This window comes from Sus scrofa, chromosome 15 (genome assembly GCF_000003025.6).
Source record: "Sus scrofa isolate TJ Tabasco breed Duroc chromosome 15, Sscrofa11.1, whole genome shotgun sequence".
Classification (NCBI taxonomy): domain Eukaryota; kingdom Metazoa; phylum Chordata; class Mammalia; order Artiodactyla; family Suidae; genus Sus; species Sus scrofa.
The window spans coordinates 37,839,369-37,854,707 of NC_010457.5; the positions used below are offsets into that span (position 1 = coordinate 37,839,369).

At 40.9% G+C, this 15,339-nt stretch overlaps 1 protein-coding gene across 2 annotated transcripts in view; it reads left to right on the forward strand.

Annotated features, from left to right (window-relative positions):
* The window catches only part of AGPAT5 (1-acylglycerol-3-phosphate O-acyltransferase 5), a 52,352-nt gene extending 38,248 nt beyond the window's left edge, over positions 1 to 14,104 (forward strand). Inside the window, exons 6-8 of one of the 2 annotated variants that reach the window (XM_013983990.2) lie at positions 3,890 to 4,051; positions 10,208 to 10,331; positions 11,536 to 14,104. In XM_013983990.2, the coding sequence (XP_013839444.1) occupies positions 3,890 to 4,051; positions 10,208 to 10,331; positions 11,536 to 11,761 (512 nt within the window). In that variant the 3' untranslated portion in view covers positions 11,762 to 14,104. The remainder of the gene's footprint in view (positions 1 to 3,889; positions 4,052 to 10,207; positions 10,332 to 11,535) is intronic. The other variant, NM_001143701.1, reaches the window with a different exon arrangement.

Below are 15,339 nucleotides of genomic sequence, written 5' to 3' on the forward strand. Positions count from 1 at the left end.
AGCTAAAATGTCCTCTTTGTTCCCCATGGGCTGTAACCCATGATTATAGACTTGGTATCTTGAAAGGGGAGATGTGTCCTCTTACAGTTCAGGAAGCCTGAAGGCTGAATGGTCTGAGATCAAGGTGCAAGCATAGCCTGGTTCCATTTGTAGGCTCTCAGGGAAAATCCCTTTTCTTGCACTGGCTCCTGGTGCTGGCTTAATGCTCTGCTTTTACAGTCTTAAAATCGCACTGGGTCCTGCAGAATCTGTAGCCGGTTCTGCCTCTCCCTCCTCCTTGCCCTTCCTTCCTCTGACCCTGTCTATTTAGCTTCACTTGGACCCCTCTTTCCTCAGCCCTCCCCACTGTCGAGGCCTTACCACTCTCCTGTGCCTCCCATCTCCAGGTCCCTGCCCATTCCTGGCCTCGACATGACATTCCTTAGCCCTCTGTAACCTGAGTAATCTGGTTGTTTTCTCCCTTCTGTAGCAATTGGAACATGATAAAAATCTATGCTGATTGCTTTCTGCAGCCAATCCGCACTGTGTGATTTCAGCTGAACCAATAATGCTGTGTTTAGCAATTCTTTATTTTTCTCTTTTTCTCTTTCTGTTCTGTTTTTCAGATTTTTCCCTTCACATCTCATAGTTTCTTTGCCTTGAAGAAGTTATGTTTCTCTGTCAGGATTGTATCATACAGTCATACTTTATTTCAAAATCTTAATCCTGTTGCTTCAGTAATTTCTTTTTGCTTCCGTCACCTCCACACACTTCTCTGCTAGGTTTTTCCCCAGTTTACAAATACAGTCTAATTCTCACGCAGGGTGTGTGTGTGTGTGTGTGTGTGTGTGTCTACCCCCTTAAGGATTGCCTGTTTTCTCTCTTTCTCTTTGGTGCTGAAGAAGAAGTCTGGGCCCTTCTCGTTCTCACATGTTCTCCATCCACTCTCACAGGTTAATCCCAGTGACACCCAATTTACCAAAGTACCGCATCACCTCTCTTGGTTCTCAGAGTCGTTAGTCGTGATTGCCTTTTCATCTCTGCCCTTCAGTATTCTCAGTCACTGCCATTGCTTCAATGATGGTGTCCATATGCAAATGACCCCCAAATGTTAGTACTAGGTAGAAGCTCAGGAGATCTGGAGGTGGAAACAAAGCAAAGCAGTTTCTAAAACAGAGATTGGTCACTGACCAGGAAGGATTCCTCTACTGTTAGGGCTCAGGGGTTTTCCATAGTTCTCTAGAGGCAGGGGCGCAGTGTGATGTCAGTGTGACGGGCACAAGCTGAGCAGGTGATTGTGGATTCCTGTTATCTGACTGTCCCTGTAATGAAATTCTAATTGGTCTCTATAGTATTATTAGGAGATTGGTTTTACAATAATGACCCAAGGTTTGAGGAGACTGAGAGTCCTCTTCTCTGCTGAGAGTTGAAGACAACCTGCTCAGAGATGTAAATTGTCCCCCTCTGTGGACTGGATTTAGGATTGTCTAGTGGCTGATGACCCTCTGAGAAAGCCCAGATACTATTTGTTGTAATGGTAAGGGAATCTTGTATTATTCTAAGCCTTGGAAAATTGATAGACTCTGTCTTACTAAGTACATGCGGGAAAGAAGGAGCTGTTTTTGTCATGTCCTGCATTCATATCTCACTTCACCTGCTTTCTGTACCTCCATTCCAACCACCCTTGAAAACACTGGTCCAGGTAACACTCCATTGGGCCAGGTGGTTATGTCTCAGTTCTGGACCTTTCAGTGTTTCCCAGTGAGCATTGTCTTCTTGCTTCTCCTTGAGACATTTTCTTCTCCGTGCATCTCTGTCACCCCAGTCGCCTTGTGTTTGCTCTTCCTCGTCGACTCTTTCTTTCCAAGAGCCAGAACATTAAAAAAGAATTAAAAAAGAATGTTTATAACTGAGTCGCTTTGCTGTACAGAAGAAATTGGCACAACATTGTATATCAACTAAAATTTCTTTTAAAAAGCTAAGTGATAAAAGCTGGAACGTGCCAGATAGGAACTGGATCTAGACAATGTGCTGTAGTACAGTTCCTGGCGAGAGGACTTTCTCTTTGTTTGGTTTACATACTAGTAACGGCCATTTCTTACTCATCCGCCACAAAGTTGATTTTTCTAAACCTTCACTGTAACTCATTTCTAGGAAAATACTACTTTTCTGTCTTCTTACTAACTTACTTCGATTCTAATAATTCATTGTTCTTACCAAACATCATAGAGTGATTCTGTGGAGCTATCGATTTAATAAAATTGAATCCAATAGCAAAGAAGGAAGTGTTAACTAATTTAATTGACAAATAAATGTTTCCCAGCCTGATATACTATGTAGATTTTTGTTATAAGTTTGTGAATAAATTAAACTGCTTCTGCCCTAGGGATTTAAGTCAGATCCGTGGTTGTGGGAATCTCTTTCTTTCCCACACGACTCTACATTTTAAAAATTCTTCAGCAGGAAGATCCCAACATACTATAGCTGTTCTTTCTTATGCGGCTAATTTTCCCTCGAGAGAGGCAGTAGAAAATCCAAGTCAGTTTTTTTCCTAGTCTGTTTCCATGTCACTTCTTCAGGGCTACCCTTCTCTGTTAAATTGTCAGGAAATATTCTAATCCAGGAAAGGGGGGCAGTAGGAGGTAGAAAGTAGAAAGAACAAATTCTTAGTACTAGTAGGAGCACAAATAAATATGTGATTAATTATTCTCTATACATTGCAATATTTTCTCACTTAAAGAGGCTTTTGAAAGTGTGTGGGGATGTGTGTGTGTGTGTGTGTGTGTGTGTGTGTGTGTGTGTATACCCAAGAGAATTGAAACTGTATGTTTACACCAAAACTTGTTCATATGCAGCATCGATACACAGTTTGTATGAATGTTCATAGCAGCACTGTTCATAAGAACCAGAGGGAGGAGAGAACCAGTGTCTGTCAGCTAGTCGGCCAGTTAACAAAATGTGGTATAGCCATACAGAAGACCATTACTCAGCCATAAAAGCTGAGGAAGTACTGATGTGTGCTGCCACATGGAAGAACCTCGAAAACATGATGCTAAATGAAAGAAGCCAAACACAAAAGTCCATGTGCTGTGATTTCATTTATGTGAAATGTCTATAATTGGGCAATCTGTAGAGACTGAAAGTAGACCCATGGTCGCAGGGACAGGGGTGTGCAGTGTCTGCAAAGGGTGAGGGTGTCTTTGGAGTGATGAAAATGGTCTGGAGTTTGATAGTGGTCATGAGTGAATAAACTAAAACTCATTGAATTGTCTGCTCTCCAGGGTGAATTCTATGGTATATGAACTAGATTCCAAATTTTTAAAAAGTTTACCAAGAAACTAGATTCTTCGGTTACCCTAGAAGTTTCAGGCCAGAATTTTGTGTTACATGGACCACCTCAGTCATGAGTTCAGGTGTTGAACACAGTGGGGGTCATTTAAGTCATCCCACCCTATCAATCTTTGGACAGAAGTAGAACAGAAAGAATCACAGACTTGGAGTCAGAAATAGGAATTGTGCTCCTGAATCTTTAGTGACCACAGGTAAGATGCTACCACCTTTATTCTGTTGCCAGAAAGGAGGATCATATGTTTGCTCTTGTCAAAGTTTTCCAAATCAAAGTGTTTCTGAGAGGCCATGAGCTTCTTGAGGGTGGATTCTCTAACCGGTTTTCATTGGTGTCTTGTATGTGTAGATGTTTCATATATGTGTATTGAATGTTGATTTAAATTGAGAAAGTCACATAAGTGCAGTTTAAACTTTCTTAATGTCCTATAGATATGAGATTATTGCATCAGTGCATTCTGGTCTGTCTATTAGTGGAAACTTAAAGTCAATTTAGAAGTTATGTTCTATTGCAGAGGTGTTCTCCAACTAATTTATGACCGCACTGAATCAATTTCTTTTCTAGGCCTTCCAGTATTAAAACACGTGCTAACACCAAGAATAAAGGCAACCCATGTTGCTTTTGATTCTATGAAGAGTTATTTAGATGCAATTTACGATGTTACAGTGGCTTTCGAAGGGACCATGGATGATAAAGGGCAGAGGAAAGAAGCACCATCCATGGTTGGTAAGTTTGTTTTCAAGTAATTCATAGATATTTACCAACGTCTGATTTATTTTAAAAAATAGTTTAATGTACTCTATTGCATTTACTTGATGTGTCTTCCAAGTATATATACTTCATGCATTTTTCATGTATGTTTTTATAAATCTATAACAGATTAACTCTCATTAGTCCTGCTAAGTTTGGTACTGGTTAGCTGTCACAGTCCTGACTTTCCCATTATCATTAACTCGGCCTCTTTCAACCTAAGGTTCACACATAAAAATGGGAAGCTACACGGATCACATTTAGGAGTGAGGAGAGAGAGTGCTGACCAAGCAAAACCAAGGTGTGCACGCTGGTCAGTGTTCATCTTTGTGTGTATTTTTCATATAGTGTTTGTGAAATCTGGTATCATTGCGAGAAAGAAGTTAAGGGTGACTTTCCTTTTTTAAACGTGCTGGGTATCAGGGACCTTTGAGCAGTTATTTATGTGTATGTCAGAGTAATAAGACAAAACAATTGTAAATGAGCAGAATATTCTAGTTATACATAGCCAAGGACACTCTGGATTGTCAGAGGAGCTTGGACATGGGAGTGGCCACAGGGCAGCGTGTGGAGGTGCCACCCCCTTTCAGAGAACCCATTGTCCTGGACTCTGTATTTCACCTTATCCCCTGTTGGATGTGGAACAAACATGCTTGTCAGAGTGCTTCTGTCAGCGGATCTCGAAGGCCACTGTTCAGAACATGCTCAGAGGGCGGGGAGAGCAGCTCCCTCAGCAGGAAGTTTGGGAGGGAGGACAGGTGGCTGAGGCACAAAGGGGTGAATGGTATAAAATTGGTCATGGTGGGAGGAAGTGAGTGCCTGCTCTCTTGATTGCCTCTAACATAGTAAACACAAAGCGAAAGCCTGTTTTTTCATTTTAAAAGTAAATTTTATATATATATATATTTATATATTAAATTAGTATATATATTTTTAGTGTGTGTGTGTATACATATATATATATATCTCAAACAGTTTAAAAATCGAACTATATAAAGTGTACACGTCAGGTGCTAACCTTTATGCAATTTGCGCAAAAGCCAGAGAAGTATATAAAGCTTGCTTTCCACCCTGTCCCCTTCTACCTGGTCCCCTTCCCAGAGTGACCACTTTTCTTCATTTCTTGTGTGTCATGCCTACAAATTTAATTTACTCCACTGTCCCTCCCTCTTGTAGAAGAGGCGGCATAGAATGCTTTTTTTCCATTTTAACCATTGAAAGAGCCATTGACCTCATTTTGCGTTTGAATACAGACATGCATTTAGTTACTCAGCAATATTTATAGTTACTCAAACATTGTTGGAAAAATAAGATTAAATGCTTTTATTGTTTATGAAAACCAGATATAATTCCCATGATGACCTTTTAAAGTGCTGCTCTTGTCGTGTCACTGTCCTGGTCATAAGAACTCATTGGCTTGGCAGTGTCCACAGGATAAACACCTGTGTCTTAGCCATCCAGCCTGGGACTCTGCATTCTGGCCCTGACCTCCTCCCTCACGCTGCTCCTTCCTGCTCTGTGCCACCCGTGGAACTGGTTTACCCATTGTTGCTGAAATCCTCCTGGCCCCATGTGGGTTCTGAAACGAAGGCAGTGTTAGGCCAGGCTGCTTTCCCCTTCCTTGTCCTCTTCCGACTCTGCGGCTATGTCCCCTATGTGCTTTCTAGCTCACAAAACTTCTCTGGCTTTTGCGCAAATTGCATAAAGGTTAGCACCTGACGTGTGGCAACCCTGTCTCCTCCCAGTTAGATTGGAAGGGCTTTGGTGGCAGACCATCATAGGTGGTGTGACCTGACTACCCAGCACTTGTTCCACTGCTAACCAATGGTGACTTTGAGTATTCATTACCAATGTCTGATTCCGAAAATGTTGGCTTTTCGAAGTCACACTCAGAAGCCATATAGAAAACAAAATGTATCATTTCCATCGAGTAAGAATAAATATTTCTTCAAGAAAAAAAGACGCCAGAGTAAAACAAAAAGACTGAAGACAAATGAAACTTAAATCTTCGAAAGAAGGCTGATTTCCTTAATGTACAAAGTGTTCCTATAAATTGATATGATCAGTAACTCAGTAGAAAAATGGTAAAGGGTAAGAACAGACAGTTCATACAAAAAAATTGTTCAACCTCGTTTGTAATTAGAAAAATTCAAATTGAAGCATACAGTGAGATACCATTTTTTACCATTGGGTTGGCAGAAATCACAATTAATAGGATAGATAACAGGCCCTGTACTTGAGACTAAAGTATGACAGGGACTTTATACTTTGCTGTAGGTGTACAGTACAGTCAGTCTCAGGACACGCTGTCAGACAGTATCCATCAAAGTTACAAAAGCATTTACACCTCCACGGCTGAGACTTTATTCTACAACACATTTCTGCATGTACAGGACATCTGCTGTGTGTTGGTTTTAGTTGTGAATTGAGGGCTATATAGCTTGAAAAACTCCTCTCATTATTATATAACTTGATTAATGTTTTGCTCTATTTAGTTCAGTATAGAGATTCCCTTTAAACTTAAATGATAAGTTGGGTTAGGTATAAAATTTCATTGCTTGGAATATTGTAGGTACCTCGTGGTCAAATTTAATTAGTATTAAATATTATCTCCATACTTATTGGGCTGTCAGTTAATATTCACATTTTATAGCCCAATTTAAAAAACACTTCTTTCTATGAAGTTGCTAGATTGTTCCTTTATAGGCCATAGGCAGGTGTTTCTCAGAGCACTGTAGGAGGATTTTCCCATCAGAATTCCTCAGGCTGATGGCTGACCGTGTGGGTCTTAGCCCACTGCAGGCTGCTGGCAGGCCTGCCCCGAGGTGGCAGCTGTGGGCTGAGGGCTCTGTGGGGCCTCTCTTGGTGCAGAATGTTGGAGCTGGGCCTTAGGAGGCCTCACGGGAGAGGCAGCACGTTCTGCCTGAGGCCTTCCCACTGCATGGTTGGTTTCATTGGAAGGTAGGTATGGCTCGAAGCGCCCCCTGGTCCTCTCGTGAGTCATTAGGTCTTTTCAGTGGAGTCGGTGCTTCCAAGGACAGTGGCCATTGGGCAGAGGTGAGACAGGGTGGTTTGACTGTGATTGATGTATAAATCCTGCTTCTGAAGTGGGAGGGATACCATAAGAAATCATGAGCTTCAGGACACAATGATATTCTATCTAAGCATTTCATATGAGTCTAAGTGGCTTTTTCTATTAATATTTTCTTATATGAAAATAACACATACTTGGAATGGAAACTACAGGTAACTCACAAAAGGAAAAAACTCCACAAATTCACCTGTCCAGATCCAACCCCACTTAACAGTTGTGATGTTTTCCTCACAACTTTCTTTTTTATGACGTCTATATGTTGGAGTATGTGCCTTTATGTATTTTAAAAATGCGATTACATATGTGTACCTTCATATCCTGCTTTTTTTGCTTAATGATGTGTCATGAACATCTTTACATGTTAGTATATGTACACATGTAATTTTTGTAAAAGACTACATAGTGTTTGTTCATCAGTGTGAATATAAACCAATATATCTACCCAGTTTTCTGTTGCATTTAGGCCATGTTATTCCTTTTTTTTTTCCAAGGAGAGGGCTCCGGTGTGTGGAGGCTCACTGCTCAGCACACAGATGTCCTGTGCCCTGTCTTTCTTGCCGGGCTTCCCAGGCATAGGGTACCCGGGACTTCCCCAGAGACTAGACCTTGTGACATGTGTGAACGCCTGGAAGACTTTCTCTGTCACCCTAGCAGATCAATATACTCTAGGGACCTGCTGGAAAAGTTACAGTTAGAAGAAAATTACACCTGCATTAGAATACTTGGTGCTAAATATTATGGGATAATTTTTGCTCATGCCATAAGAAATATGCCCCAACTAAAATAGTTTTTACTAATGTGGGTACAAGAACTTTATCAAATGTTGAAGAAGCATTGATGTCATTGCCCTTGTGGGAGAAGATCCTGAATGCCATTTAGAGCTGCTCTGGTGCTTGCATGGTCTGTATGTGGATGCCTGATCACAGCAGTCAGGCTGATCTGGCTGCACTGCAGGCTGCTCTGGGCCTGAGCTCCTTCACCCACACAAGGAGGTGAGAGTACTTGCCTGAGTAGATGCGCAAAGGTCCAATGAAAAGATGGATGTGAAAGTGTGTTGTTAATACTAAAGTACTGTGTAAATTTTAGGTGGAAAAAAACCTAAAAGCACCCATGCGAATTTCAGGGTCCTTTTCTCAGTGCTGCCTCCCTCAGCTGCCTCTTACTAGAGGCCTTGCTGATGTATTCTAAACGCTTTCATTCCCAAGCATTCCAAGTGCTGTTGGTTTCATTTCCTTATAGACTCTGTATCTGCACACCAGGACTTGAAAATATCAAGGATGAATGCAGTGGCAATTAGATGACACCTTAATGAGTGGAAATGTTGAGGGGCAGATGTAGACAATTAAGTGAAGGTGGGAAAGTTGGTATTGGCATCTGTGTTTTTATCTATGAGAAAAAAATAGTCCGTGCAGCTAACACACCTGCCATTGCTAACACACCACGCCGTGTGCAAGGTCCTGCCCTATGTGCTCGAAACATCCTCCCAACAACCTCTCAGAAGGGACAAGTGCTGCCCCTCTCTTGTACAGACTCAGAACAGCACAGAGGCTAACAGATCTGCCCGGGTTGACAAGGGATCAAAAGCCAGGCCTCCTGACTCACTGTCTGTGCTCTTAACTGAAATACAACTCTGCCTCAAAAAGCACTTCTGAAGCAGTTCTTTGATTTAAATGAAAATGGAACTGGAGGAAATTAAGACTAAAATACTTTAAAAGTAAAATCTTCCCTATTGCAGTGTTTTTGCATATTTATCATCAAAGCCAATTCACTCCTCAATGTATATAAAAATTAAGATAATTTTTGATGATGGAAATGCAGCATGCTACTAAGGCTTGACACCCTCTCAGTGGAGAAGAGCAGTGTAGCAAGTACTTAGCAAAATGGGATGTGGGTCCAAAGAGTGGAGACTTCTTTAAGGGTTAGCTTAGTCTTCCTCAGATTGCAGCACACAGTCACTGATTCCTAGAACATGTCTTTGAACACATTTTACCTTAAGATAAAGGTAAAATGCATGGGTATAAAAAGTACCACAGAGGTAAAAGGGTGGGCGCAGGTAGGAGGTCTCAGCCCCCTATTTGCATTCTCCCCACCACCACACACCAAACATGGTCTTCTCTTAAGTCTCTTAGGACTATTTCCTTGTTTTCCAGAAATTTAAATATGTTAATATGCTCATGTCTGCAGAAAGCCGTCTACATAAAAGGGAATTTCCAGGCTCACAGTTCTTTCTTACCTTAGAATAAATCCTGACCTTACCCCTTTGTGCCACCCAGACTGAAAAAAGGACTGTCTGCTTTTCTCAAGTTAGCATGTTTTAGGAATTATACTTATTTAAGGGCTCATGACTGTTCCACAAAAAGAAATTTGGTTCCTGAACCAATTAGAATTTGTTAAAATACGCAAGGATCAGGAAAGCAAGGAGGACCAGTGGGTAGAAACCACCAGCAAGTCATAGAGGAGGAGAGGGGAGCCCTCTGGCTGCAGAGTCATGGCGGGAGGCCCTTGGCCAGCTCAGCACAAAGGATGAAGGGGTTACATGCCTCTGTGCCCATAGCGCTCTGCCAGGCACCCCCCACCCTGTCCTTGAGGGCTCATTGCCCCAGGGGAGCAGTAGTGACAACTCGTGACAAGTACTAGGCTTGGGAACGGGGGACTGATGGTCCCATGAAGGTGACTGGTGGGTCTGATCGGTTGGCATCTGGGAATCCCTTCAGTGCAGGGGGTACGTATTTCTAGTAGAGTCCAGGTTCCCTCCTGGGCTGCCTGAAGAACTCAAGGTTGTTGTATGAAAAGTAACATTTGGTGCTGTGGATTTAACTACTGACCTCGTAATTGTGAGGACTTCAGAATTATACTGCTTTAGCTTGAAATCCTAAACTGCCAGTTTATAATCTTTATTTTCTTCTAATTTTTTTTGACTAAAAAAAAAAAAAACTCTATTTCGTTATCATTTTTAAACTTTTCTTTATCTCCTTTTCATTGTTATGTAACTGTGAGTTTCAAAATAACAAAAATGAAATATTTTTGTTTCTTGTTAGAATTTCTCTGCAAAGAATGTCCAAAAATTCACATTCACCTTGATCGTATAGAGAAAAAAGATGTCCCAGAAGAGCAAGTATATATGAAAAGATGGCTTCATGAACGTTTTGAAATAAAAGATAAGTGAGTGGCAACAGTTCCAGCACTTCAAAAACTTTGGTTTTCAACTAAATCCCTGTACAGTGTAAAATGAACGTAAAGTCTTATTCTCTTAAGAATGCTTTCTGTAAACTCTAGTCAAATTGCATTCAATACCTCAGTGTTCATGTTTTAGACTTGACTGTGGTAAATCACTGTGAAAGGCTTAGTATGGGAGGCTGGCCATTGTTAGTACCACGTTTCAAGAATTTGTATAGGTAGGAAATTTTTTTAAAAAATAGAGACACAGGAGTTCCCGTCATGGCACAGTAGTTAACAAATCCGACTAGAAACCATGAGGTTGAGGGTTCGGTCCCTGGCCTTGCCCAGTGGGTTAAGGATCTGGCGTTGCCATGAGCTGTGGTGTAGGTTGCAGACATGGCTCGGATCCTTTGTTGCTGTGGCTCTGGCGTTGGCCGGCAGCTACAGCTCCAATTAGACCCCTAGCCTGGGAACCTCCATATGCCAAGGGAGCAGCCCTAGAAAAGGCAAAAAGACAAAAAAAGAGAGAGAGACACACACAAAAAGCTTCCTACTTTCTGCTCTCCCCTCGTAGGTGGTGGGGGGTGCACCAGCTGAGGACAGGCTGTTGCAGGGAAGATGGGGCTGCAGGGTGAGGGCTGGGGCCCTCATGTATTGACACTATGTGTTTGTAGGAAGAGGAGGGGGCAGTTGGCATTTTCATGACTAAAATGATTTTTTGCTGTTAGTATTTTGGGGCCCAGACAGTTTCTGAGGTTGACCTTGTGTTTCTCCTGCTAATAACATGACTTTGGAGAAAGTGCCATGTTGACCTATGCCTAGAGTTGCCTGTGAGAAGGTTTGTGGCTGCACCCATGGTGTATGGAAGTTCCCTGGCTACCGACTGAACTGGTGCCACATCAGTGACCCCGGCCACAGCAGCAGCAATGCCAGATCCTTAACCTGGTGAGCCATCAGAAAATCCAAAACCATCTGTTTTTAAACATTACACATAATATAATTCATATCCACTAATCATAGAACATAGTAAAGATATTTTTAAGGCCTAGAGACTCCAATTAAATCAAGTCCCTGGGTGTTTCCATATAAGGACCTATATAACTTCTCCAGCATACAAGAGGCACCCAATAGGTATTTGTTGAATTAAAATAGTAAAATGAGTCAAGCTGAAAGTTAAAACATTTTTTTTCCCCCATTCTGGCCATAGATTGCTTATAGAATTCTATGATTCACCGGATCCAGAAAGAAGAAACAAATTTCCTGGAGAAAGTGTTAATTCTAAACTAAGTCTCAAGAAGACCTTACCATCATTCTTGATCTTAAGTGGTTTGACTGCTGGTATGCTTATGACTGAGGCTGGAAGGAAACTGTATGTAAAAACGTGGGTTTACGGAACCTTAATTGGCTGCTTGTGGGTTAGCATTAAAGCATAAACAAGTAGCCTTCTCCGAAGGCAGTGGGATGTGCTACCTTGTTATTTTTGGTGGCTGCACCTTACATCTGATTGTTCCTGAAATTAATATGAGGTGTAAATAAAGCCTTGTTGATTGAACATTGGATAAAATAGAATTTCTGACTAAAGGCGACATGCAGTTGGTCTTGGGGAAACAAACAGTTTTTCAACTTTAGTACAGAAGCTGCTGGAAAAGGAAAAGATAAACCAAGTTTATGTTATACTTGGCATTTCCTATAAACTGATGTCAACCTCAGAAGATCATTAGGATTGTATAATTTGTTATTGTCTTGTAATTCAGATAGCTGTATTCATAAACATTAATTTGCAGTATATTGCACTGTATTTGTTATTTTCAGTTTTTTTACAACTTGACTGGTCCAAACTCTTTATCACTCAAGTATTTAGTATCTTGCTGTTGTGTAATATTTTGCTTTCTGCTTAATTTCTCCAAGTCAGTGACAGAAATTACAGTTACATATCAAGAAGGACATGAGGGGAGGGCCCAGAAATGTTTGTGGGGAAAAGCTCTTGCTAGCGTGTGCTTTTATTGTATTGTGTTCTTAGCTGATTCCACTTTATATTTGCAAAATAATTAACATTTCTAATATTTATTGAAACGGCTTAATTTGCACACCCTGTACTCTATACAAAAGAATAAATAAGGTATAAAATATGAGAATTAAGTTTAAGTTAAAATTGTGACCCTGGTTCACTGTAGCAGAACTTAAAATTGCTCAGCTTTTTGAAGATTTAAGCTAAGCTTCTAGTACTTCACCATGTTTGTGCCATAAGTACTTCAAAACCTTAAGGTTTCCTATTCTTTTTTATATCAAAATAATCAGTGTGAACCTTTGTCAGAACAGAGTCCACAGATATTTGAGATGATGGAAGCTTCTCAAACATCTGATTTGATTTACTAGCATGTGCCTTTTGCCTGTTACTTTTGGGTTTGACAAAATATTTAACCCCAAAATCCTCTTTCCTGTCATCATGGTCAATTTCCATTGTTTTTGAGTTCTTTTCCTTCAAATCGCTGGCAGTGGTGCCTTGGGGGCTGGCCTGATGGCTCCACTGTGTAGCTGGCCAGCCTCTGCCTGGTCGCAGCCTTGAACCATCCATGCTCTTAGGAGCCAGCTCACCATCTTCGGCAAAGGCACTTTGCATTCGTATTAGGTCAGGAAATCAGCTTACTTGAGCCAGTGAAATACAGACTTTATCCATCCGGACGGAGTGATTTCACTTAGTTCCCATGAGTATGAACAAGGCCACACAATCTGTTTCACCTCAAAAGAAGAGCTGTGTTTTAGGAACCAAATCCCACACTTTCAGTCCTAGAGCAATAGAGGCCCTGGAAAAGGACCTTTTAAAAGTGTTGTGATCCTGCTCTATTTTTATGTTACAATTCAAACTTACATAACATTTCTGCTTATCGGTAATGGATTTTTGCTGCAGAATTGTATCAGTGTCCCAGATGAAACACACCAATTAAATCATCATAACAAGATGGAAATAATAATTAAGGGAAATTTTACCTGATTTTCCAGAACCAGAGTAAACCATTTCAAGTAATCCCTCTGAAGAGCTGGGTAATATCAGTTGGGGGGGTGTGTGTGTGTGTGTGTGTGTGTGTGTGCACATGCACACACATTCCCACAGGATACAATTGGCCTAATTTTCAATGGGGTGCAGGTAAAACTTTTGAGACATGTTCTCATGCCAAATTGCTGTTTTCTTCTACTTATTAAAGTGCAATTTAGATCAGTTCCATGTCTTATTAGTTTTTTTAACAGTCCTAAAGTTGGAGCCTACTTCTAATTAGATCAAAATAATGTAAGTTGTATAACTTACTTTGAATGTCATGGGTATGTTCTACATTTAAGTTTTAAGAAGCAGTAGTACCGTGGGAATTATGTTGATTATATGTGATTTGAAGAAGTCAAAATGAACTGCGTTAAGATCATTTGAACATCATGTTTCTTATAACTATCCTTGTATTCTTTTCACAAGAGGTCTATAAAATATTTGTTTAAAAGTGTTTTTTTGTATCAAAATACTCGGACAATTAGAAGCTTCTTTTTAACATGTATTGATATGACTTGAATTATTATTTTCTAGAATTAAGAGCCCTATATCTACCTGTAAATCTTTTTGCATAATATCAGTTTAAGCTTTTGTTTCTGTTATTCTTGATTTACAGCTTAGTTATCCCTTGGTTTTTCTTTCAAAGGAAGCAATCAATGTGCATGCTTTTATGTTTTTCACAAGAGGGTGTGTTTGGATGAAAGTAAAAGAAAAAAATAAAATCTTTCATTGTCTCTAATGTCTGCTATTTAACATTTCACGACCCCAAAATTTACCAACAGTCTCCTATTACATAGAATAGGCTTCATGGTTCACCCTGCATTCCAAGTATATAAAACTACAATAGTTTTTCTTCAATATTGAGCAAGTGTTTTAAGAAGTACATGAAAATCTTCAAAAGTGTGAAGCAATGTATTAGTTTTTCTATTTAAACTCATCTCCGTGTCAGATGCCTCTAATTATCCCCAGTGGTGAGTAAAATGTGACTGAATAATCTTCACCTCGCACATACTAGTGATTTCTTGTATATGTTTCATTTCCATGTGATTTTTTTTTTTTTCATTTAAAGCGGTATCGATTTTCCTTTATATCCAGATTACATAAACCTCTTGTTTTGTAATATTACATGGTTTATACTTACATTCACCGAATAGATTTATGTCAGTAAGTTGATTTAAATAAATTGACCATTGCCCCTTTCTTCTAACCTGTCTCCCAGCTAAAGTGGGGGCCACCACCCAGCTCTCGGAGGGCGAGGATCCCAGACCATTGAGTGGGCGCCATCTAGTGGTGAACGGAGAAATGACTGGCTGCTAGAGGCTGAGGCTGAGGCTGTGCCTGGACAGAAGGACTGGGCCCGAATCCAGATATTTAATGTGATGAATTTAAATAGGAAGATTCCGCAAGGAAAAACCACAGCAGTAACAGCAAGACATCCCGTAACACGAAGGGAAGGGATGCTGTAGCTGCCCTGCGGCCAGGCCCAGGTCTTAGGTTCTCTCCTAGGCCCCGGCTTGTTCGGTTATGCACCTTGCTTCCCACCTGCTTCCCAACTTTAAGAGGACAGGCCTGAACTTCTCCATCCACTCTGCCTTCTGTAGGAGAATAGCTCCCCAGAGCTTACAGCTGGTATTAGTCACCCCTGTGTGAAATAAAATTCAGATTTTATGGCAATGCAAGAAAAACAACAAAGTCTTCTCTGCCCTTTGGCCTCCTCGCAGTGTGGTGTATCTGCATTGTGCATCCACCAAACCTCCCCATCGGCAGAAATGCTGAAACTGAGCAGGGACCTGTGGGGCTCCTGGGCACACAAGCATTTCTGTGTCCCCCATTTCTTGTTTGGGGGCAATGGGCTTCAGAATTCCATGAATTTATCTGAGTTCCAAAAAAGTTCAAACAGTTGCTAATCAGGGAAGGGAGGGGATGCAGAGACCAGGGAGGAGAAGTCGAGAGACAATAGTGCAGCCTGGGGGC